The sequence below is a fragment of the Cryptotermes secundus genome, unplaced genomic scaffold, assembly GCF_002891405.2.
Source record: "Cryptotermes secundus unplaced genomic scaffold, Csec_1.0 scaffold408, whole genome shotgun sequence".
NCBI classification, from domain to species: domain Eukaryota; kingdom Metazoa; phylum Arthropoda; class Insecta; order Blattodea; family Kalotermitidae; genus Cryptotermes; species Cryptotermes secundus.
The window spans coordinates 68,147-94,940 of NW_019724588.1; the positions used below are offsets into that span (position 1 = coordinate 68,147).

Consider the following 26,794-nt stretch of genomic DNA (forward strand, 5'->3'; position numbering starts at 1 on the left):
TGGAGTCCAACTGGGTCCACTCGGCACGGCGGCCACTGATGGGCCTATTGTAGCCTGCCTCGCGTGATTATGATGATGGAGAATTTAATGGAATGAAGATTGGTAGGGGAAACCGAAGTACTCGGAGAAAACCCGCCCCAGCGCCACTTTGTTCACCACAAATTCCACTTGACCAGATCCGGGAACGAACCCGGGCCGCCGCGGTGGGAAGACAGCGACTAACCGCTTGAGCTATGGCGCGGCCATGGATGAATGATTACTCTCGTAACCACAACACGCTAGCCGTAATAGCGGATTGTATGTAAGTGGAGATCCGTTCATGCTGAGTAAGCAGGTGGTAACGACTCTCTATTTGCCCCATGTCCTTTCATGAAGCGCTGCATTTTAACCCCCGCCCACAGGAACCAATCAGCTCAGGTTGCACTACGCAAATTCGATTTCCCTCAGCGGAATTGATTCTTTTTCATCACCAGGTCCATCCTGGAGCTCTGGAGCTGACCTAGTGTCCTATCCAATGGATAAAGTGTTCATATCCTAGGAATAAAACAGCCGGAGCATGAAAATGTGCCGAAGATTGGGTATATGGAACTTTATCTTCAATCGCCTTACACGTCTACATGGCACAAAGACGGCTGCTGCATTGGTTTTATCCAATTTTGCAGTTGCTATAACACTGTTAAGTAAGTACCCAAATCAGCCATGTGAGGACTGCTCTCCATGCGTGAAGCCAGCCTTTAGGAGAGCTTACCGTTTCTGCTTACCTCTCTGTCTCAACCGTTTATCAAAATCTCATGAAATCTGATATGAGTCTGGCATGGGTGCACATGCTGCATTCTCAGACCGAGTACTCCCGCCTTTTAAAAGGAAATTATGAATTTTTGGAACGAATCCTTTCGACTCGAGACAGGATTTCTAGGACTAGCCTGTCTCAAGGAAACTGTTGTTATAAGATAACACGGGGAAAGTATAGCTTCAGCGAAAGGGGCGAGATTTCAATTGTTGATCAGAATGTTACTAGGATTAGCCTGGAGTAAAATAGGGCTATTGACCGTAAAGGTCAGTTCTATGGTATAATAATTTGAAGGTGGATATTGTTCACCGTCTGAAGTATACTCGATATGATGTATGGACCTTGGCTTCAGTCCCTTCACTGGTTGTAATTATACTGACAGTATTGCTATGTATGAACTGCTGTTCTCGCAACTATCCCTATGAGGAGTGATGTCTTCTGGGATATATCGCCGTATGGTCAACTGAAATTCAGCCGACGTTTCGGAGGAGAGATCGCCACCATATTTGTTGCTGAAGAGAAAGCCGAGCATGTAACCAACATGAAGCAGATGGCAAGCAGATATTGATATTTCATCTTGAAAATGGAGCCAATATATTACTCCGAAACATCTGTTAACTTTCACGATACTACACAACGTTATATCGAAGAAGACAGAATTGTTCATATTTTAATAATACTTTCGTTTAATATTATATTAGTGTCGATGATTAGACTCGAACCCGAGACATTTCGAATACTAGGCTAGTAAGCTAACCACTAGAATCATCTGAAGAAGGAAGCAAGGTCACTCTCGAAATAACACAGTTTTCAAAATTTAATGAGTGGGCCATTACCTCATATTTGTTGATAATTAACTGAATGTTATTTCACTGAAGGAGACCAACCCATGAATTGTGACTGGAGGCAATGGAAACTGAATTGTGCCTCATTTTGCTGCAGTTTGTCACTACAGTTTCACATTCACTCGTACCATGTTTCATATAAACATACAGACACTAGGTAACTCCATAGGGCAGAATCCTCTTCGTGAAGCTGATAGTCACTTACTAGTCAAGAAACTGTTCATATTTTATGAAACTTGAAGGTTTATTATCGTAGTCACAGGGTCATGAAATTCTCCCGAAGATAAAATTTAATCCACTCTATGACATCCGTTTTAATATTATCCGTTAGATCCATTTTAATATTGCATTCCCATCTACACATACGTCTTCCAAGCGAAATCTGTCCCTTAGTATTCCCGATCAAATTGTTTCATACATTTCTCGTTTGGTCTAGGGCTTCAACATACGCCGCAAAACTCATCCTCTTTCATTTGGTGGTCCGAATGGAAGAGCTCACGTCATAGAGATCCTCATTACGCAACTCTTCAACCTGCTGTTACTCCCGTTGGGAGCAAATATTATACTCAAGTACACTCGAAAGATATTATGATAAGAAACAAAGTCACACATCCATACAGAGAAGCTCAATCATTGTTATGTATCTGATACGCAAGACAGAGTTGTTCCTGTGCTTAATTCCATGAAGATGTATGGCAGAATGGAGATATGGCTCCAGCATTCTTGACTCGGCACTAGATGGAGAACAGTGGTCAGCTTAACGCCTCAGCCGCTTTTTCCCGCGAGAAAGAGTCCCGGGTACTTCTTGAATATGAGGCTGAGTGGGCCCCAGAGCCAGATCTGGCGCTGTGGAGGAGATAAATTTCCTTGCTCCTACTGGGAATCGAATCCCAGCCGTCCAGCCCATAGCCCGTAGCTACAGTGATTGCGAAAGAGATAGCTTAGCCGGTATAGTGACAGGCTACGAGTTGGAGACCGAGGTATCGGGGTTCGATCTCCGGTAGGGGTAAGAGTTTTTGTCTTATACAATTTCTTTATTAAAACCGTCACAACACACCTATATTAAAGTCAGTGCCTAGTTTGGCTCCGCTACATGTTTCGGCTATTAAAAGCGATCATCAAGCAAATACATGGCTAACATATATACACCACTGAACTGCAGTACCAGTATAATAGGGTACTAAAATATTAATTATATTAAAATACTTGGCGTAAAATACAATAAATTACACTATATAAAACAAAAGTTATAGTACGAAACAAGAATAAAATTATTCGTGTGATGCTTTACCTCATCAGGTCAGTCGTTGGTTTTTGTGATTTTGTTGTGTTCCCACGGACAAATTGGAGTATCATATATTTTGCGTATATATAATAAACTGTTTTGGAGGCTCGTGATGTAGATGTAGTATATTAATGTTAATCTGAAAATGATATGAAAGTAATAGTATCAAATTCTGTTTTAATCAACAATTGATTTTGGTATTGAAGATATAATGTATTGTTTACTTACTATGTAGTCGGTGCCTCATCTTACAAAATATTTTCCGTTCTGTAGGGAAAGTAAACAACTACTGATTTGGTGATGTATATTAAAAGTCAATGCAAGGGAGGGAGGGGGGGGAGGAGGAAGTGGAGATAAGATGTATGCGGAAGTGGTGGTAAGGTGGGGGGAAAGGGGGTATGACTGTATATTATGTTTTGTATGTATCAATGATTACATCATATATAGGGTTAAAAATTTCGGTAAAATTATCATTCAGTTGCAAATTTAGTTTGCAGATTTTGTAAATGTGAAATCTTTCATAAGTATCCACGGTTCGGCCTTTCTTGCCGATATATAGAACTTCTAATGTTTTGTCTATCGTACTATATTCATATGTGGTGTCCAATATACACACTATGTCCAGGTTCTGTTAGGACTGTGTTCATTAAAAATACAAGACGTGAATTATTTTCAAAATTTCACTCTTTTTGTTCAAAATAGTCTCCTTCTGAATCAACACATAGTCACTGTACACCTTTTGTGGAATCGCATTTTAAACTGCGGTAAATTCCCTTTCGATGTCCTGGATGGTGTCGTGACGGTCTCCTTTCATCACCAACTTAACTTTTGGGAACAACCAGAAATCTGCTGAAGCCAAATCTGGTGAATATGGAGGATCAAGGACTGTGATCCCTTTTCTGGCCAAAAAATCGCGCACGATCTTCGATTTGTGGGCTGGGGCATTGTCGTGGAGGAGCGACGAGGAACCTTGCTCTCGATATTCAGGTCAAATTCGAAGAATTCTCGCCCACAAACGATTGCGCACTCCGAGATAATAATCAGAATTAACTGTTTGATCTTCTGGCAGAAATTTCTTGTGAATGATTTCTTTGGAATCGAAGAAAACGGTTAGCAGTGTCTTTACTCGACTCTTTTGCATGCTTTTGCACTTTCTTTTGCTTCGGCTTCTTTGGGCTCAACAACGCTGCACTCTGCCGCTTTGTGAGAGGCTCATATTGAAAACACCATGTCTCGTCATCAGTAACAATCGATTTTGTAAATTTTATATTACTTTGGGCCGACCGTAACATGTCTTTGCAGTGTTCCACTCTGGCATGTTTTTCATCATCTGACAGCGCGTGCGGTTCAAACCGCGCACAGACCTTCCGTTTGCCCAAATACTTGGTCAAAACTTGATGCACAGTACTTTTTGGTATTTCCAAAAGCTCCTCGATGAGTCTTGCAGAAGCACATCTGTCTGATGCAAGGATTTCGGTCACCCTTTTCACATTTTCTTCAGTGAGACTTGTTCAGTGTCCTCCCTGCTGTCACGAAATACTCGTACAGCATACCATCGAAAAATGTTCGAGCGACTCGAACGATCACTACTGTACACACTTTTCATCATTTTGTACGCTTCTCCGTCTGTTTTGCCTAACTTCAAACAAAATTTGATGTTGACTCTGTTCAACCGCCATTTTCCGACGGGCGTCAGAACAGTACTGTTACATTCAAGGTCAGAACACGTGATGCAGCGATGCTTGCGCTTTGAAATTATAGACAGCCACAGCTGAAACTTCAAGAATGTTAATGCCACAACTCGCTAACAGATGGCATTGCAGGGCAAAATTAAAAAAAATGAGCCCTAACGGATCCTGGACACACCGTGTATGTTGAGCAAATTTGGAGCTTTGTCCGTTATTTTTTATGTTTCATGTATTTTCTCTGAATCTGACCTTAAAGGTACGTCCGGTCTGTCATACATATTTTAACGGACAGTCAGCACATTGTAGTTGGCAAACCCCACCAAGATTATACTTATCATTTCTGTCGTCATTTATTTTTATCAGATGTTTTATATTGTTTTTTGTCTTATATGAGATACCAACTTCAGTATTCTTGAAGTTTCGTAATAGATCTGGTGTATATATGTTAGCCATGTATTTGCCTCATGATGGCTTATGGTAGCCGAAACGTGTAGCAGAGCCAAATTAGGCACTGACACTAACATTATTGTGTTGAGACGGTTTTAATAAAGAAATTGTATATTATAACACAACAGGATGCATGAAATGAAAAAAAAAAAGCTTTTGCCTTCTCCATAACGTCCAGGCGGCCCAGGCTGGCTCTAGTGCCCATCCGGTCACCTATACAATGGGTATCAGGGGTTAATTGGCAAGGGAATGAAGCTGACCACTCATCTCCATCTAGGGCCGATGTTGGTGAATTATACCTCCACTCCTCCATACGTCTTCATGGTATGGTGCTTATTTAATTAAGCAGAGGGACAAATTTACCTTTACCTTGTATTTTTTAAGTTTTACGTTTTTTAGATCCTCTTGGGACTTGATACCGTGTAGTCTGGTAGATATTACCAGAATGTGCGGTTTCAAACTATGAGAAAGTTACATTCGTGGTCACCGCTATGAGAACCACAAATCCCACATTTACATTTTTTAGATAGGTTTTGGGAATGCAAGACATTTTGCGGAACCGTAGCTAGCATTTTCCGAATGTAATCGTCTCTTATTTTGTTTGTGGATGTAATTTTGGCAGGCAGGCAGGTAAACACACACATACACATGCACAAGCATACACAGCATTGTCTCAAGACAATATATTATTGTATGTACAAATTTTCGTCCAATAAATTCTTAGAAATATGTCATAAATCCGACTGGAACGCATGTAACCTACGTACACTATACTGGTTATCAAGTAATATTACAACGTCGCATTAAATTCTGATGTTACACAGCGGAGCGTAAAGTATGATAGAATTGTTGCGAATCGTCACTGAAGAACAATGTAACAGCAAGAATTCGTAATTTTGCTTATGGGATTGATAAGACCTTTTCTGGAACAGAAATGAGTATCATCCGCAAGAGAGTCAAACACTTTGCATCATCACCAAACAACTGAAATGAACGCTACAACGCACGTAAGCTGAAAATGACTATACCGGGTGTCCGTATGAAAGGTATTAAAAAAAATTGTATCTCTGAAACTAATTGTCATACACGTATCCTGTTTATGTCGTCGGAAAGAAAAGTCTGAAAGTTTTTTCCTTACCAGGCTTACGCGCATACGCCGCCACATTTTTGCCACCATGTTAGGAATTTCATGGACAGAGAGATGGCTGGAATATGAATTGGCAGAGGTGGACCAATCGCTTGGCCTCCTAGGTCGCCAAATTTAACCCCAATGGATTTTCTCTTGTGGGGTTATGCGAAGAACATTGTCTACCTGGTTAAGATCGACGACATTCAACACCTGAGAGCCCCCATAAGGGATGCTTTGGCTATGGTAACACCAAACATACTTCAAGTATGGATATTTGTCGTGCCACCAAGGGAATCCACATTTAAATTTATTGAGAACGTTATATACGCAGAAAAAACACTTTGATAGTTTCCCTTTGTAATGGTGTAATCCATTAATGTGTATAATAAATTCTTTCTGAGATATAGTGATTTTATTTTGGATACCTTCCACCCGGAAACCCTGTATGAAAAATCTTCAAGTTACATGATAAAAGAAATATTTCGTTTTATTAATTAATTTGACGTCCTGCTAATGGTCACCGTGGTCTTTAAAATAATTAATATGAGTAAGTAACAGGAAATGAGCCTCACTGGTGCGTTGAGTGTAAGTTACTGTTAAATATAATTCAGTATATTGCAATATAGGATTAAAAGTACTGTGTAAGCGTGCGTCTTTTCCACGTAGGTCATACGGACGTTTGTCTGGAACAAGGCATTACTCAGTTAGGAAATCTGGCCCTTCCTGAATTAAACTTGTATATTTCTCGCATGTAAGCTTAAGTAATCCTCTCCTATGGGACGCATAAAGCCTTGAGATTAAGAGCGGCGTACTTTCCTTCCTACACGGATCGTACCTGCTGCGATACCACGGTTACTCTTTGCCATGGTAACAAGACCATGATCGATAACTCATTTCCGATTCACACAGAACGTAATTCCTCTTTGCGGCAAGACTTGTTTCTTAGAGCCAGAGACTCATCGAATGGATATTTTTATATTCTTTGCTAGTCGGTCTATTTTACAACAATGGTGAAAGAGTTTTCTGAATGGTTTTATGTACTTAGCATTTTGTGATAGGGCAATAGCGGAGCATTCTCTATGCCTAAATTGTCTCAAACGACTCTGAACTGGGCCGTTCCAAATACAGACGGATATTATGACGTGTTTGTCTTTATCGATCTGTATAGATTACTTTAATTATAGAGTAATTTACTGACCCTCTTTCAATTTGCATAGTATAACAGAACGGCTTTGGAATTTGATTATGAATTAGAAAGAATTTGAAAGGGAATTTTTAAATCATATTTTAAGACGCTGTTGCAAAATATATTTCCATGGGGCATGCGGTAGCGTTGTTGGTTGAGGCACTATGCTACAAGACGGAAGGTCGTGAGTTCGATTCCCGATGAGGTGGATGTTCTCAATTTACCTAATCCTTCCACAATATGGCCCTGAGGTCGACTCACCCTCTAACAGAAACGAGTACCAGGAATCTTCCTGGGGGTAAAGGGCGGCCGGAGCATAAGGCTGACAACCTCATCGCCATCTGTGAGCCGATTGTCTAGAAAATGTGGCAGCCTCAACATCTCACAAACCTATGGACCTTCACGGCCTGTTACAGGGATACCGTTACTTTACTTTTTTTACTTTTTACTGAGGAGAAATAGGAAAAGCGTCACTTAAGATAACAGACCTATAGACCTGAATCGAAAAAGGGACATCCTAAATATGAAATAAGAGTGCCAACCACTCGGATGAGACATCCGATAATAGATATTGAAAAAAGAGAATGGACAACCATGACAATAATTACAGAATTAGTAAAAATATGGCAAAAGACGTATATTTTCTCTGGACATCAGAATGAAAAGTGTTGTAAGTTCTTCAAGGCTCTGATCGTTGGCTTTGAGGTAGGTGTTCCCAAGGACCCAAGTAACAAGGAACCAAAAGAGGGCACCAAGGATTGTTTTCCAATAATTATGCTATTGTTGTGAAGACAATTAAGTTGGTATTAAAATGCAGACGTGGTGAATGAAACGAGTCCCGAAATACCCCTACTCATATAGTAAGATGGGCGCCCTCGTGTCATTATCGGCAAATATGTTTCCCAGGGATCCTGAACTGAGTCTTCTGAATTTGGAAATATTATAATCTTGATTTTCGATATAAATACTTTTATTACTTTTTTTCGTCTGTTCTCTGAACGATGGGAAGGGGTAATTATTTGTCTATACAATTAGTTTTCAGACACTATATGCACAATACAAAATAAAACAAGATAAAGTAAGGGCTTAAGCTCAGTTTTCTATTAAAATTATTTGCTTTTTGGTCAAGGGGACACGCACTAGCGTAGTTGGTTGAGGCACTATGATACAAGTCGGAAGCTTGCGGGATCGAATCCCGATGAGGTGGATTTTTTTCAATTTACCTAACCCTTCCAGCCACACTATGACCCTGGGGTCAACTCAGACTCTAACAGAAATGAGTATCAGGAATATTATTGGAATGTTTTAGGGGTAAATGGCGGCCGACGCGTAGTGCTGACAACCTCACCGCCATCTGTGGGCCGATTGTCTAGAAAATGGGGGAGTCTCAACATCTCACAACCCTTTGGGCCTCCACGGCCTGTTACAGGGGTACCTTTACTTTTTAAAAATATATTTCGGAACTTTATTGATGACTGACCGAAACTGGTACCTCCGTTTTTTGATGTGCTGAAGTGTCTCTGCACATCAGTGCTATCTTATTACAAAAATTGATCACGTATTGCAATTCCGAAAGTATCGAAATATGAGAATTAGGGAGGTAAGGCAGCAGTTCCGCAATTAAGGCAGTTCGAGATCGCAATGCGACCTGTTGACTACATCATGCTCCTTTCGCTTAATTATGATTTATGCAATTCCTGACCACGAACCGGAAGTTAAGTTTTGTGTCGAAATGTGTGAATTTCTGCAACTCCACCCACAGCACACGCAATGCAGTCAGATCTTATCTCGCCTGACTCATGACGTCAGAACTCGCAATTAATTCAGACATTTCCACGGCAACAACCAAACGCTTTCTGCTGGAGGCTTTATAGTAAACCTACTGCCGGTTCTGAGTAGCCCATGTGGAGGCGGTTTCGAATACCTTCACCGTAACACTGCCAGTCGTAGGAGGTGACGAAAGGGAACCCATTGCCTGGACGTATAACTGCGCCACCCTGTTCCTGGGGGATAAAAATACGGGGAGATGGCCCTCCAGGTTGGGGGAATCTCGAAACTGAGGCAATAAATATGGCCATGAGTCCCGCGGGACTGGAACTTGAGAATGACTACGCTGGCAAGGGCCAGAAGCAATTTTAATTACTTGAAGAGGCTTTGAAATGAATGTACAAAATATTTCCACCGTAGGTTCGTGTTTCTTATGCTTGATTATGTTCTAAAAGTAAAATGATACGGTTTCCTTGTGCTTAACTAATTAAGCACTATGCCATGAAAATGTATGGGGGAGTGTACGTATAGATCCACGTATTATTGACCTTGACACTACTTGGAGGTGAGTGATCTCCACGCCCCAGCCGCTTTACCACCGAGAAAAAGGCCCCCGGTACCCAATGGATAGGAGGCTGGGTGGGCCCCAGAACCGGTCTGGACGACATGGAGAAAACAAAAATCTTGTCCCTACAGGGATTCCAACTCCGACTCCTCGACAGTCCCGGCTCCCTGATTATCTTCTAAGTGCCTCATCCATAACCTGTCATCATTTTTATTTGTTAGCATACAGGCACGTTCTATGATTCTGTGCGCATTTAACATTCCACCCGTCCGTCTGCTCATGTGTTCTGTTTGTCGCTCTGAAACTGTAAAATAAGTGTTTCTTGCACCGAATTCGGTGTATTCTACGTTACAAATTGTATCGTCTATTATCAAAATTAAATCGCTTAAGAAACAAAAAAGCGTAAAACATGTTAATTTCTTACAATAACTGCTGCAGAAATTAATCTTCTCAAATGGACATCATAGCTATTAAAATTTTGACAGCATATTCGTTAAAATTTTGTAACCAACAGACCGTGTACCATCTCCTGCAAGCCAACTTGCTGAAAGGTTATTGCTTTGTCAGGGCCGCCCACTCACAAAATGGGCACCTAAAAAAAATTTTCCACTAAATGAACATTTTTCTGCCCAGTGAAATTTTTAGCAGTTCAGTGAACATTTTTCTGCTCAGTGAGCTGAACATGATTGCAGGCCATATTTGTCACATGACCTGCTGTATTATTCATCATTAACTGAAAGGTCAACTGTTATATACTGCTCTTGCCGCACTCAGAATATTTTCTCCTTGGTATTATAATGAACGTATCGATATGGGGCTTAGAGCTTCAGCCTTACATTCTGGTTGTTCCAGGGGCGAATTCCGGACCAGGCACCTGCTTTCCTGACTGTTTCCTATCGGCGATGTCCTTAAGTTTCTCCACGCTGCTTCCTTTCGTTTCGCCTTACATAATCGTCCTAATATCACTTGTTACACGAACCGCGCAATCTGCAAGGCGCAACTAAGACAAAGACGTTGTTTTTGCTACCTTTACTGACTCCTGTGGTCTAGTGGTTAGAGTTCCTGTCTACAGATCCAGAGGTCCAGGGTTCGATTCCCGGCGCAACCACATTTTCTGAGAAGTAGTGGGACTGGAACGGAGTCCACTCAGCCTCGTGAGGATAATTGAAGACCTATTTGAATGGAAAGTAGCGGCTCCGGTCTATAAAACTGAAATTAAAGGCCGTGGGGATCCGTTGCGCTGACTACGCGACACCCTCCATCCGAAAAATGTTAGCACTAACTCAGCCGACAAACGGTGGTCGCTCGGTCGGTATAGCTCGCTTGCGAACTACAGGCCACGGAGTTTGTTTCGTTTTTTTATTTACTAATTCGAACTGGTGACGTTCCCCTTGGACGTAGATTTAGTGGAACTAAATTCAAAGCATACGCAAACTTACAGTCTTACGCCGTTCCGTATGAAGGCGGGTTCGAATACCTCCACCGTTGTCCTGGGATCCGTAGAAGGCGACGAAAAGGAGACCTGGTACCAGGGGGTATAATTGGGCCACCCCGTCACTGGGGGTCATAAATACAAGATCTGATCCTTTAGTTGGGGGTTCGACCCAAGGCTGATGATATTCATCTGTAAAAAATTATTGTTGCGAAATCCAAAAAAGTGAAACCCGGACGGTTTCCTTCTTCTATGGAAGGCTATGGCTAAACAATGGCTGTGTTGCTATTGATGATGAAGACGATGACAGTCTTACGCCTCAGTTCCTATATAGATAGTAACGACTTAGTTTCAGATATGTTGTAAATTTAGAAGGGCGAAACGTCGGATCTGTGAACATTAGCATGAATTAGAAATTTCATGTCCTCAGATGCTATCAAAGTAATCTTTGGGAAAAACGATATCCTCATTTGCCTGAAGACACCATCGAGATATCTGTGTACTGTGATGCTTGAAAATACGTGTAAGTAGAAAGATCGTATTTTGAGATGTCTGAAGAGGTAATGGTGAGATTGTGTGCTGAGATGCCAGAAGATGTTGAAAATTCGTGTCCTTACATGCCTGAAGGAAAAGTTGCAAGATCCTTGTCGAGAAACTAGAACAGAGTCAGAAGGGGCATGTTCTAAGATTCTTGTGAGGAAAGTGTTCTTTAAACTGAAGATTAAGAGTTCGGGATTTCCAAGTACTCTTCAATTCCAACGGCACCAGAGAGTGACGGGCCCTCCAGACGCGCGGCGCTGCTATTTAAAATCCATTTCGATATTTCGACCGAGCAGGCATCTCTCAATATTATATTTGGGTGATAACCGGTTTGGATCTCTGCCCAGGTTACCACTCATCCTAACCGAAATGTCATAGTCCTCATTAATCTGTCCAGGAGAATGCCATGAGAAGATCTAAAAGTTTCTGACGATGGTACATGAGTACAAATAATATGTTTTTGGACATTATCCACAGTCTTGTCTTTATCTAAAAACCGCCCTGTTTATTTAAAAAAAAATAAAAACCAACGTTTCTGAGAATGGATTCTGTCTCCGTCTTCATGTAAAACCTACTCAGTTGGGCCCAATCGATATAGCTAGTCCCTATCTCCGGACACCAGAGCCAGCTCCAAGATGGAGTACATAATTTTCTTTTTAATAATTTAATGGTTTCTTGCTGACGACCCATTGGTAGGTTGCGGCAATAACTACGTAATCACAATTAATTTAATGCCACTCAATGATACATTAAATATAAATAACATAATGACGGCTTTATTGTTCGCATGCTGTCGAATGTAACGATTTGTCATAACCTGGCCGTCAACTCTACACAACACATATTTCAAAATAAACCAATCTAATTGTTTATACTAATTTTATTCAATAAAAGCGACATGTTTCGGCCCATATTTTGGACCATCCCCAGGTAGTTTTTATTATTTGTGTCTCGTGTTATTGAAATATCCTAATATGGATCCATATTAGCGTTAAATATTATACAAGAAACTAATAATAACATCATGTGCGAATAGTACGGAAAACATGCAAGTAATTTACCTGCACTTCAAGATGTAACGTACAAGTACATATAATCCAAGAACTTAGATAGTAATTGTGTGTTATTTATTGCTTCTTTTAGGTGGTGTTTGCCTTCCGCGGTGTTGTATTTCAGATAAAAACACAACACCGCGGAAGACAAACACCACCTAAAACACGCGAAAAATAACACACAATTTAATGTTCTATCGATGAAGTACGCCGTTGAGGTGGGCTCAGGTGCCATGATATACATTCCAAATTACATAAAGCTTTGTTCAGCCATTCAGAAGTTGAGGATTCACAGGAACATAGACAGCAGGGAGATTGCATAAACCTGCTTAAGTTTTCTTTTTTCAAAATAAGGAAAGTAATGCAGGGTTATACTCTTTTGTTGCAGCGGTTGAGTCCTGCGGAAGTGTTCCAGGAGCTGGAGGAGAACGAAGAGCCATGTTACGGCAAGAAGTGCACGGCGAATGAGCATTGTTGTCCGGGCTCTGTGTGCGTTGACGTGGACGGAAGTGAGTACGAAATGCGAGAAAGTTCATTAAGTCTGACAACTTGAAACAAACACATTTTAAGTCTATTATGCAGTAAAGAGAGTCTCCTTACTGAATCACCTTACTGCTAGGGTTGCACGCGTTGCTTCAAAATAAACATATTGTGGCATGTGGACCCGTTGCTAGGAAACGGCAGCGAAACAAGCAACTATAAAACAGCCACTACGTAATAAAATCTCCGCAAATAAGCACATTTCCATGGCAACGAGAGAATACAACAATAATGGAAGAGACGTTTTCTACGCGATCCGTGCCGAGATGTTATAACCGGGACCAGTTAGCAGTTGCAGCCCGAAGTCCCCCGCATGGAGGCGGGTTCGAATACCTCCACTGTAGGCCTGCGAGTTGTAGGAGGTGACGAAAAGGGAACCTAGTGCCTGTGGGTAGAGCTGGGTCACCCTTTTCCCGGTGGATATGAATTCGGGGACCTGGCCTTCCAGGTTGGTGCAGTCTGCAGTCTGAGACAGTAAAATATAGTCATGAGACCCGTGGGGCTCGAGAATGACTGCACTGGCGAGGACCAGCAGAAATTGTAAACGACGGACCTGTCCTCTCGTCAGAGAGGGCGCTCCACATAAACACATCCGCAACTGTCTCCCAATAATAAAAATCTGGTCTTTGGCTCCAGATGAGTGTTTCAGCCAAGACAGACTGGCCGACTGACCGTCTATCATAACATAACTTTGACTCTGAATTTGAGTAGCAGTCAGAGAACTGCTGGGGTTCGGCTGTTATGAGCCGCTGCTGTGAGAAGTTGGTAGCTGAGGCCAGGGACAGTTTGGGAATCTAGGGGAAAGGGGAACGTCTTCCATTGAAAGCCGCTACCAAGCAACGGCAGTGAAGACATCGCTGTGGATAGTAGTGTGTGCGCATGTGCGTGAGTGCGCGTAATAGTGAACTGTAAAATGTATTCACGAGTGGTATCAAAATGTGCATTACATTGTGTCATCAATCCAAAACCCATATATAGTCACACTCAGTCAATTGACAGTATTTGTGCTTCCAACACACAGTACACTTGCAACCAAAATAACTTGGTGATATCATACATAGGTTACTAGCATATCGTCCACATCAGATAATAAGTGTAGTACTGTGACTCTGTCTCCTGGAATTATTCCCCTTCATTACAGATGCAACAGTTACACCATCAGTTGGACAAATAGAGTCTTGAAGTGCTGGTTATTGGCCTCACAGATCATAAATGCACCACTCTGTGCCTCAGAGTCGGTATAGTGGGTATAGTATATACTATATTGCACACGCACACGCACATGCGTGCACGCGCACACACATTATATACATACATGGGTAGGCCAAGCTGCTGGCCCTTGCACTGCGACATTGTGCATACTCCTGTGTTAACCCTTCAACAGTCCGACACTTCGAATGAAGTGCAAGTTTCTGCTTATAAGGGCGTCATAATAGTCATCTGGTTCCATAAAATAGTGGCCCTGGTGATGAAATCTTAAATATGCTATGGCCTCACACTTGCACAGGATGTATGTGGCTCTTTCAACTTTCGCAAACAGGACTGTCAGTTCCATTTTGAAAGTGTGTCCATTTAGGTGACAGTGTCCTGTAAGTAGTCTTACCACCCATTATGGCTGGTTTCTGATTAAGCTTAGCAGTTCCTTAGTTCTTCTAGCAGAGGGTCCTTGTATGAGACCCTTTACCTGTTTGTGGTCTCTGTTTACCTAGTCCCTGACAGCTTTTTTGGCAATTCCTACTGAGATGCCACAAGCTGGTTCAGGTCCTATGAACGAACATTCAGATCCAAATTTTTTCAGTTCTTTGATCACTGCAATAGATTATACAAATTCCTGCCCTGGCCTCAGCCTCCAGCTGCAAGTGAAGTGGCGGGGAGTCCAATGAGGACCACAACTATAGCTGTTTTCATTGCTCCAGTAATGCCCAAGCAGGCAATTCTTGGCAATTTGCTAAGTTAAACCTTGTCTGTTTTGAATTTGACCCTAGGCTTCCACACAATGGCAGCATAGGTGAGACCCACGTCTTACAACCGTGGTGTACAGCCAGCACACCACCTTTGGTTTCAGTCCTTAAGTTTTCCCAAAACATGACTCTGCACATCCAAAATGCCCTGTAGGCCATACTGGTTACTTTATCCAGCTGCTTTTCCCATGTTAGTCCCTTGTCTAGCATTAGTCCAAGGTACCTGACCTCATTGGATAACTGGTTTGTATTACTGAAGAGGGTTGATTCCAAAAGTCCCCTAATATATGTCTTCCTAGTGAAAGGTATTATCACTGTCTTGTTTGGGTTGATGGACAATTTTGTCCTATTGCACCACTGCTGGACTATGTATAGACCTATTTGTAAGACCTCTGACACAGTCTGAGGGGACTTTCCACTGATTAGGACTGCAATATCATCTGCATATCCTAATGTGTAATAATCATTGTCATTAAGCTCCCAAAGAAGCTCATCCATGACCAGGTGCCACAGCAGAGGTGAGGGTACACCTTTCTCCTCCAGCTGCAGGCTCCATCATGGTTTCTCCCAACAATGTAGTTACTACATTTTTGCTTTTCAGCATATAACTGATGCTCCTGCAAATAATAGGCTCAATGTCATGTCTTTCACCAGCCTGTGTTTTTACATCAGATGAAGTTATACCAAAAATTCCCTCTGTATCAAGGAATGCTCCTAGGGAGATTTTCTAGTATTTCATAGTACTTTCTACATGTGAAGTTTCAGTTTCAGTGGACTTACCAATTTGGTATTCATTTTGGTTTCAGTTTTGCTTTGAGTTTCGTAGCGTACAGACGTGTTCCGAGTGCTCTGACAGTCAAAAGCGCCGCGAAGATAAGTGACTATAAAAAAAAAAAAAAAAACACCGAGTGATAAGTGACAAGAACCAGTGTGTTGCCAGTAGGCAACGGATCAGTTCCAAAACTCAAATCAGCCAACACAATGAGTCAGTCAGTAATGACAAGCAACAATTATTGTGCTCCGCAAAATACACAATCGATTCCTTCAACAAGTTATCAGCAGCAACCACAGCAACAATATAAACAGAAGCCATATAATTGCATGATGACATCAGCTAGTGAAGATGAATCAGACACAGGTACCGTAAATGTAAATGAATGGCAACAAGTGAAAAACAACAAAAGACGAAAAATCAATACAAGACAAACTTATGTCCCAAATACAGATATAAGAATAAGCAATAAATTTAATCCACTGCCAATTGAAGAAAGCGCTAGCCAGGCCAATCCCCAAAAGAAAATTCCAAAACCCCCTCCAATATTTATATATGGGGTAATAAACTATAACGAAATGGTAAACAAATTGACAGAAATTATTGAACAAGAGCAATATTCTACTAAAAGCATGGCAGACAATACTATAAAAATTAATTGTACTACATCCGAAACATACCGGAAACTGGTAGCATTCCTAAAAGGGAACAACATAGTACACCATACATATCAACTCAAGGAGGAGAGAGCGTACAGGGTGGTCATAAAATATTTACACTACTCAGTAAATACAAAAGAAATCGAAAATCAGTTAACAATGATGGGACATAAAGTCAGGAATGTCATCAATGGCAGACACAGAGTTACAAAGCAACCACTGAACATATTCTTTGTTGATTTGGAACCAGCAAGTAACAATAAAGATATTTATAATATTAATATGATACAAAACAAAACAGTTGTAATAGAACCACCACGAAGGAATAAAGGACTAACTCAATGCTTTAGATGTCAGCAGTATGGACATACCAAGACATACTGCAATAGACCATTTGTTTGCGTAAAGTGTGGAGGCCCACATAGTACCGAAAGTTGTAAGAAACCAAACACCACTCCTGCTAAATGCGCCCTATGCGATGGCTCGCATCCAGCAAACTACAAAGGATGTGAATTCTATCACAGCCTCATCAAAACAAATAATGCAAACAACAGACTAAATGTGCAACGAAACTCTATAGTAAACATGCACAATCCCGATCCCCAAGTGAGACCACAAATACCTAAACTAACAACAAACAATGCATACAGAAATGCTAGTTACGCAGAGGTAACACGAGGAATTACACATAACAGCCAGCAAGAAGAAGACACCTCACCCATAACCTTAAACAGATTTCTTGAAGAGTTCAAGAACATGTTCAATCAGCTTATCCAGCAGAATACTATGATACTAAACATGTTATCAACTCTACTAACTAAATCCCACAATGGCTAAGTTTTTAAAAATAGCCCTTTGGAATGCCAACGGTCTACTACAGCATAAAGATGAAATTAAAATATTTCTGGATCACAATGCAATAGACATATTGTTGGTAAGCGAAACCCACTTTACCGACAGAACATATCTCAGGATACCCCATTATAACGCATACTTTACCAATCATCCGGATAACACCGCACACGCAGGCACTGGTATACTTATTAAAAATAACATAAGCCACTATGAATTACCGAAATTTGAAAAAAACTTCCTACAAGCTACAGCAATTAAGGTAAAAATGAAGGCATACGAACTAACAGTAGCTGCGGTGTACTGCCCACCTAGGCATAATATCAAAGAAGAAAGCTTCTACGAATTCTTCCGAACACTGGGAAATAAGTTCATCGCAGGGGGTGATTACAACTGCAAAAACACACAGTGGGGATCTCGCTTGACCACAACCAAAGGTAGAGAGCTGTCGAAAATAATACGAAACCAACAGTACTCATTCCTGTCAACTGGAACCCCTACCTATTGGCCTAGTGACCCAGATAAAATCCCAGATCTTTTGGATTTTTATATTACAAGTGGCATCTCTACATCATATATGGATATAGTCCCTAGTTACGACCTGTCATTGGACCACACACCCGTAATAGCTACCATTAGTACTGAAGTTGTCAATAAAAAAACCATTCCCAGGCTTCATAACAGAAGAACCGACTGGGCTGATTATCGAATGAAAATAGAACAAGCCATTAACTTACACATCAGTCTTAAAACCCCTGATGAACTAGACATAGCCTTGACAAATTTCATTAACATTCTTAAAGAAGCAGCTCTACACGCCACTCCAATTCCGACTACACAAACAAGAAGTATAAATATCCCTACCGAAATCAAAAAGCTTATAGCAGATAAAAGACGGGCTAGGAAGACATGGCAACTAAGTCATGCCCCAGCAGACAGAACTGTGTATAACAGGGCCACCAATAAGCTAAGAGCAGAAATCAAGAAGTCCAGAGAGCTGACACTACACAATTACCTCAGAAACCTCAATCGCTACGACAACTCCATTTGGACACCGGTGAAGTCAACTAAGAAACCTATAGTTCCTGTATCGCCTTTAAAAATCCAGATAGATGGTCGTCCAGATCGATGGGCTCGTAGCGATAAAGAAAAAGCGGAACTCTTCGCAGCACATTTATCGAAAGTCTTTATGCCAAATGCCAGTCATCCTGATCAAGAGATTGAGAACGATATTACCACATTACCGCCAAATATTCCGACAATAAAAATATTCAGCCCAAAAGAAATCAAAGAAGAAATTGGGTTCTTAAATATCAAAAAAGCACCTGGTATTGACAAAATCACACCTAAAATGATGAAAGAGTTGCCAAAAAAGGGATTAGTCATGCTAACATACATCTATAATGCTATGCTAAGACTTAGTATTTGGCCCAAACAATTAAAGACAGCAGAAATTATCTTGATACCAAAACCAGGAAAAGACCCAAAAGAATTATCTTCGTATCGTCCAATAAGCCTACTGTCCATAATAAACAAATTATTTGAGAAGCTTTTACTTCGGAGACTAAATATGGACCTAAAGCCAGATGAATGGATGCCTCCACACCAATTCGGATTTAGGAATCATCACTCTACAATACAACAAACACATAGAATCATCCATAAAATTAATCAAGCATTAGAAGACAAACAGTACTGCACGTCAATATTTATAGACGTAAGCCAAGCCTTTGACAAGGTTTGGCATGATGGACTCCTATTCAAGATAAAAAAGGTGCTTCCTATAAAATACTTTAGACTACTCAAGTCATATCTATCTGACCGAAAATTCCGAACACGAGTTAAGGAGGAGGTATCCAGCAACTTCATCATCCAATCTGGAGTCCCACAAGGGAGCGTTTTAGGCCCGATATTATACGTGCTATTCACAACAGATCTACCAACGACTACTTACACTACAACAGGGACATTTGCTGATGACACGGTCATTCTTGCCAGCCATGATGATCCAGCAACTGCCTCGCAAAGACTACAAAGTCATCTAGACCAAGTAGAAAGTTGGCTAAAAAAGTGGCGAATCCACATTAATGAAACCAAATCTGTACAGGTCACCTTTACAATGAGAAAAGAGCAGTGCCCAGCTGTACACATAAATAATACTGAAATTCCACAATCATCAACAGTAAAGTATCTTGGACTACACCTGGATTCCAGGCTTACTTGGAAGCAGCATATAACCAAAAAAAGGAAACAGGTAGACCTAAAAGTAAAAGACATACATTGGATCATTGGAAGTAAATCCAGCACATCGCTAGATAGTAAAGTACTTCTATACAAGACCATCATAAAGCCTATTTGGACCTATGGAATCGAACTATGGGGATGTGCCAGTAAATCGAACATAGCCATAATGCAAAGAAGGCAGTCCAAAATACTGCGGATGGTCACAAATGCACCATGGTATGTGACTAATCAGACCACATGACGATCTCAATGTACCATTCGTCAAAGAAGTCATCCAAGAAAGAAGCATAAAACATCACGATAAACTAGGACACCATAGCAATATATTACTGCAGCCCCTACTGGAACAACAACAACGAAGAAGGCTAAAGAAATTATGGCCCGCAGATCTACTTGATGGTTAGAGGATCTCTCATTGGAAGAGCCCTCATCACGACACAATAAGCACACGAGGACGGTGTTAAATTAGCAAATTAGCTAAAAGAATGTATTTTATTCTGATTGCTAATAAATATATATAAAAAAAAAAATTTGGTTTCAGTTTAGTTGATGCTGCTTTAGTACACCATCCCTAATGTGTCTATCTGCTAATTTCTCCGTTGTCTTCAAAAGAAAAGATGACGGGCTGATAGCACAATAAGCCCTAGCCTCAGTGAAGTCAGATTTCCCAGGCTTTGGAATAAATGTCACTCCAGCCTGCCTCCAGGCCATAGGAAAAAATGCATATGCCATGCAGGTTCTAAATACATGGCAAAGGTATGGAACTAACTGTTCTGCCCCTTGCTGCAAAAGTGCTGGTAACATTTTATCTATTCCTGCTGATTTAAATTGTTGCAATATGCCTAGCACCCACCTAATTTCTGATTGACTGATTGATTACATTTCTGACCAGATGACAGTCTCCCCTGTTTGCTGTGTATTTGCTTACTTCCAGGTTCAGCTGTCCCTGTCCATCATTTGAAACATCAATCACTACTAAGTCTGGAAAGTGAACTCTGAATAACTCTTTCACAGTCTCCCCCCCCCNTAGTAACCATCAGGTAGCTTGATAGTTCTGACCATGTTGGTGGCCTCTTTTGCCATTATCTTCATGAGTCTTGCACTTCTTGGTACAACAGTGGTCTCCTGGCAGTACCTCCTTAATGAAGACAATTTGGTTTTCCTAATTTCTTTGTTGTAACAGGTGAGGGTTCTATTATAGGTATTCCACTGACTTGTCCTTTTAGCTACATTAAATAGCCTTCATGTTTTTGACTGTCAGCCCACTCAGCTTTTTATTCCTCCAAGATGCCTTTCTTGGTGAGTGAGTGGTCTTATCTGGACTGGTGGTTTGAGAGGACATAATGATGGCCTGTTGCAATTGGTCACCAGCCAGACCTGTATCTCTTATCATGCATACATTTCACGAAATGGTCTTAAGATTTACCCTTAGGCGATCTTTGTAAGGATCTCCTTGGAGGGCAGTCCTTCTTTTTAAGTCCTGTGGACCTGGGCTTTTACCTCTGGTAGCCACCAGTCCCATGATTATTGGGGATTTACAAGATCACCACCCACAGCACCCTATATTGTGGAAGGTGTAAATAAAATGGGGCACTGCCCCGTGCCCTGATGGGACTGTTAATGACACTGGCTAGATTCTACTCTAGCCAAGCAGCCCTTGGCACGATGCCTCACACCGTGGCTTAGGTTTACCATTACCATGTCCACCATCTTTTCAGATGTTACCCCTTCTGTGATGACACAAGGGTTGGCTTTTGGAGGGGTAATGTGTATTATAACCTCTGGAAAGGAAAACGTGAAACAAGATTTCTTGTCATCAGTCTGTATTGGGTATGTAGCAAAAAAACTGCTCTGGACTCCATGACTTTGAATTTTGCTGTTGTAGTAGTGGGATCCTGCTTGTTCTCATATGGACAGAAGCAGGGTGAGCTGTGTCGAAGAGACAATGATTGCGAGACAGGGCTGCTCTGCACCGAGGTTGCTGGGGATGGTCGTACTTGCCAACCGCCCACGTCCAATAAGAAGCAGTATAGTAAGTATTAGCCTTTGTAACACAGGTCTCAACCTGCTATTTGTATTTATTACTTTGAAATACAGGTGTTATTTACACCGCTGGGAAAGAATTTCATGCTGAGCATGCCTGGACATTATATTTATATTATCAAAGGTTACTGAAGCATTGTATTTCTCCTCTTTATTTGACAGAAACTCTTGCTTCACTGACTTGCATTCTTGTGGTTATTCTGGGTGTGAAATATTGCATGCCGAGGAGTTCTGGGTAGGAATTGTGCAACCTGCTTTCCTATTGTAGGCTTGCAGTCTCATAAAACTTGTGTTCTTAATATCTTATTTAGGTAATGTAAATTTATAACTGAACAACTAAATGCATATTTTGCTCATCGGCTATCGGACTCTTGTGCAGATGGCTCTACTATTGACCCCTAGTCAACATTTTTTTTTTTTTTTTTTTTGCAGCTGTGAATGTATTGCAAATTATCAGCACACTTCAAAGATGAAATTTATCAGCAAAGTGGTTACATATACATCAAAGAACCAAATTTTTCTCCATCTCCTTACCAAATCTCACATACCTAGCTCTAATGACTTATTAGTTACTGTCATTAAATATTTTATTTTATACTATGCAACACAAAATTACAGGAACAAAGGTTATATATGTTTCAAGGACCTATGTGCCTAAAACTAAACTAAATTAAACTCCATGGCTTTTAGTCCGCAAGTGAACTATACCGACCAAGCAACCGCCATTTGTCGGCGAAGTTACTGCCAACTTTTGCAGATAGAAGCTGTTCCATGGTCAGCGTAACGAATTCCCATGGCCGTTGATCCGTTTTCTAGGCCGGAGGACCTATATGCCTACCATATATAATTTTGATACCCTCAATTAAGTGTCTCTCCTAGCTCATAAGTTCATGCATCCATAGGGCATGTTCCAAAATGTAGAACTGTGGGTTTCAGGACACACATCATTCAGCAAGCTGATAATGGCCAGAAAGTTCCAAACACGTCCTTTATATTTATATTCTGAACATTCTAACACTGTGTCTTGAAAGTAAAATTAAACAATTTTTTGTTCCTTTGCATTCTTTTTTCTCTCTGATGTATCAATAGATCTAGGATAATATCCAAAACATTACTTAGAGCTCTGAAATCGTGATAGTCTATACATTTTTATTTGGACTAACCCACAATTTTTATAGTTTCAATGTCTTTAAACTGTTAATCCTGGAAATATTGTATAATGATTGGCTAGAAAACGAAGAGACCAATATATCAATGGGCATATACTTCATTATATTGTATGAAGTGTATAATCACAGAACAGTAGCTACAGACTCCCTCGTATGTTCAGCCTTTCAGTGTCACAATGTGCCATGCATTCAGCAAGGTTAAATATGAGATATACAACCTTATCAAAATGTCGCTGTCTCTACTTGTTGCAGGTGAAGATTGTACCATGAGCAGTGAGTGTGATATTGGGAAGGGACTGTGCTGTCAGCTGCAGCGGCGCCACAGACAGGCACCTCGGAAAGTAAGCTCTTTCCTAGTCTCATACAGACTTGTCCTTGATCTCATAAAATTGTCCTTTTTCTTACTTATACTTATCACGGGCCTCTCCCTTTGCAGGTATGCTCCTACTTCAAAGACCCACTGATCTGCATCGGTCCAGTGGCCACTGATCAGGTGAAGGACAACAATATAGAACACACAGCAGGCGAGAAGCGCCTCACTGGCAAAGTCACATCTATGAACGCCTTCAACCATCTGCGTCGCCGCAAGTAGGCCTACCACACCTCCGTTTCTTAAGACACAAAGCCAGGCAGGCAGGTACTAAGATGAATTATATTTTAACAGTTGTTAAGAGTCTATATCTTGTATTTGTGTCTAACCCCTCATATCAGCCACAAGCAATATCAACTTGTGAGAATAAATTCTTTATATAAAAGAGACTTCTGGTGTGCACACAACAGTTTTTTTTAGTATCTCAACATCAATCAATTTCATAAACAGAGAAAACGGCCTTACATTATACAATGTGGTGGTACATGAGCTCTACCTTTCACGCACTGAGGGCAGAAGCCGTCTTAATTCTCTGGTCGCTCAAGACGTTTCAATGATTAGGGATTTAAGGATAAATTGAGAAAAGCCCTTCTGCTGCAGAATGTAAACTTGTGCTTGGACAGAAAAATGTCAATATATTCATAAAGTATTGAAAAATGCTGGCACATATACACCTACTTAGAGACAGAATAGGGAAACTACTTTTCATTATCCATGACAGTCCATCAGACACTAATGAGATGAATGCTTCATTTTACCATAAATGGCTTCTTTTCATTTAAGCTTCAGGGTTATTGCAACCTACAGGTTTTCTTTCTGTGCAGTTACTGTCCCACTTCTATCTTTCTGTTACATTACAGATCCAGTAAGGCCAGCATAAAATCCTTCATCCATGAAAATGAATATATTCCAGAAGCTATTAAAAAGCTCAATGGACCATATGGCTAATAATGCAGAACTGAACATATTACAGTCCAGAAACTACCAGCTTTTTAACTATTAATTGACTTATCCACTAAAGAAGTCACTTTTTCAAACAGAAAATGTGAACTTTTCAATTCCAGTGTCTTTAACTTTTCTTGTGATACACTGGAAAATTTCAGAACAGGTGCACAAAAAAATCTATAACTGTCAATAAATTTAATATATGCCAGGAAATAATAAACTTTTCCTGATACATCTTCACTCCCGCAAAAAAATGAAGTAATAACAGGTAACATTGAAACCAAAAGTGCAAGAATAACTTCCAGCCAGCTGGAATTCCACACTTTTCGTTTGTGTACCACATATCAGCATTAGAACTAGAAATTCAGGCTAAATATAGACCATTTTACGGAGTTAAATACCACCAGTTACTGGCTGAGGCAAAGCATTCTATACCTTGTAACAATACTTGTTCCTAAATGTTCATCCTGCATGTTGTGATTCAGTGTTTTCCTGTGTACTGAAGAGGGAACTTTCTTCTATTCTAATTCTGTCAGAGTGTGACAACTTGTGGATGAGAGGGAGGTGCGCATTTAGTTAGCCCAACATTGTAGCAACAGCCTCTCTCATCCAACATCTGAAGCTAAACATATCACAGACAATGCATTGATTTTATAGTATAAAAAATAAAAGCGCCAAAAAAGATGTTTTGAAATCCAAACATATCAAAACGTTTGAGAATGTGACGTACAACAGACATATCAGCATACATAGAAGCTAAGTTTATTGTCTCTGTATTTTAAAAGAATATATATATATATACTGTTTTAAACATTTTCTCTTAGTGTTGTAATATAATGTTGTTGACTGCATACAAACATACAGATTGGGCAAACATTGTACTCTTTTATGTATGTTGTACACAAATATAATGATGTAATTATAATGTATTCTAGAAATTTCAGCAAACTTGCAACTGTGTTCTTATTTCCCATCATAAATGTATTCTACTGGACCAGCTTCATACAAGTAGTCACAGGTATGAGCCATAAAATAATATTCTTTACTTATTCACAGCAACAGTTTACATCAAAATAAAGCAATATATTCTTATTATTAAGTTTCCAAGGCCAGTTACTAACACATAAGATCAGCTTTTGGGATTAAGCCATATGGTTTCTTGCCATCTTTCCATTCTTTCAACAAGCCCTGCAGTTGTCATTTTCATGAAAGTGACTGATATATTCTTGTTCCTAAGTTTCTGCAGCTGGTGTCTTATGTGTAAGATTGTTTTTTGGTTTATAATTATAACTAGTTTATACAACTATTACTGTACTGATAGCATTTATTCTCCAATTTTATGGAACCTAACCTGAAGAAAAATTGAAATACTCAGTGCTGATGACACCAACTAATGTTCAACAAAACCTTAATACTGGCCTTCATTTACTGGTTTCGGTATGTATTGCCATGTTAAGCCAAACCCTGCCCAGAAATTTCTAAATAATAACAAATTATACTAAAAATGGTATATTTAAATTCAGTTTTTGAGTACCTGCACTATTAACAATATAAACAAAAAATACATGTGTCTATGTAGCATGTATCTAATGGATCACCATGAACTCAAATGAATAACTACTTTCAGTAGAGGCATCTAACTGAAAACTTCATTCAGTTTAGTTGCATATCTTGGGAGAAAGAACATAGAATACGCAAATATAATTCTCCAACCATACCTGACAAATATCTAGGATTCATATTAGACAGAAAAGCACTTTTTGGATCACATGTACATATTATGCTGAAGAAAACATACGGGTCAGATTTTTTCAATTACAAATTGAAGTTCAGGTGTTGTATGAGGGGTAGGCCTTCTCAGCCCTTGCACCACGACCTACAGTAGTCTATTGTGCTTAAGTTCAGGGCTGCATTACATGTCTTCAACTATACCAAAATTAATGCCTGAAAATCATCTTAAGTGTCAAGAATGAGGGCCACAAAACATTATACAGGGACCTAAAGATAGGTACCATTTTGGCCATGTAAATGTGTGTCCAAAAACCAGAAGGTCTCAATTCAACAGTATGTACTGAAAGCATCATTAAATAATCTACAAAAGGGAAAGTATGATACAAACGCAAACAGGTATAGTCACTTGGTGCTTTCAGTATTGCGACTACATACAGACAAATATAAAAGACCCAACAAATACATACATACTCCAGCTAAATAGATGATTACCTGTAATCCCAATCTACAATCTAAAACACACCACAGCTATTCAGCATCTGAAAATCTTCAAAATGCATCTGTTCAGGGTTATTATAAACAATGTCTCTTAATTATATTCATAAACCAAAATTGGTATGTTAATAAATAAAAACAAAGGAACTTTCAGCTGGGTTTTCTCTTCTCAATCACCCTGCAGTTCAACTCAACCTGTCAGGCTGTACTCCTGATGTTTTCTGTGACCTTCCAAAGGCTTAGAACAAATGCCAGATTGCTCCCCTTTGTTCAAAAGTAACTGAAAC

The 26,794-nt window shown here is 40.2% G+C and overlaps 1 protein-coding gene across 1 annotated transcript in view; it reads left to right on the top strand.

The window, feature by feature from the left end:
* LOC111862337 (ITG-like peptide) overlaps positions 1 to 26,373 on the top strand; it is a 46,598-nt gene extending 20,225 nt beyond the window's left edge. The window contains exons 3-6 of the mRNA XM_023847638.2: positions 13,115 to 13,235; positions 21,640 to 21,786; positions 23,219 to 23,307; positions 23,403 to 26,373. Of these exons, the coding sequence (XP_023703406.1) occupies positions 13,115 to 13,235; positions 21,640 to 21,786; positions 23,219 to 23,307; positions 23,403 to 23,558 (513 nt within the window). The 3' untranslated portion in view covers positions 23,559 to 26,373. The remainder of the gene's footprint in view (positions 1 to 13,114; positions 13,236 to 21,639; positions 21,787 to 23,218; positions 23,308 to 23,402) is intronic.
* Positions 26,374 to 26,794: the final 421 nt, after the last annotated feature.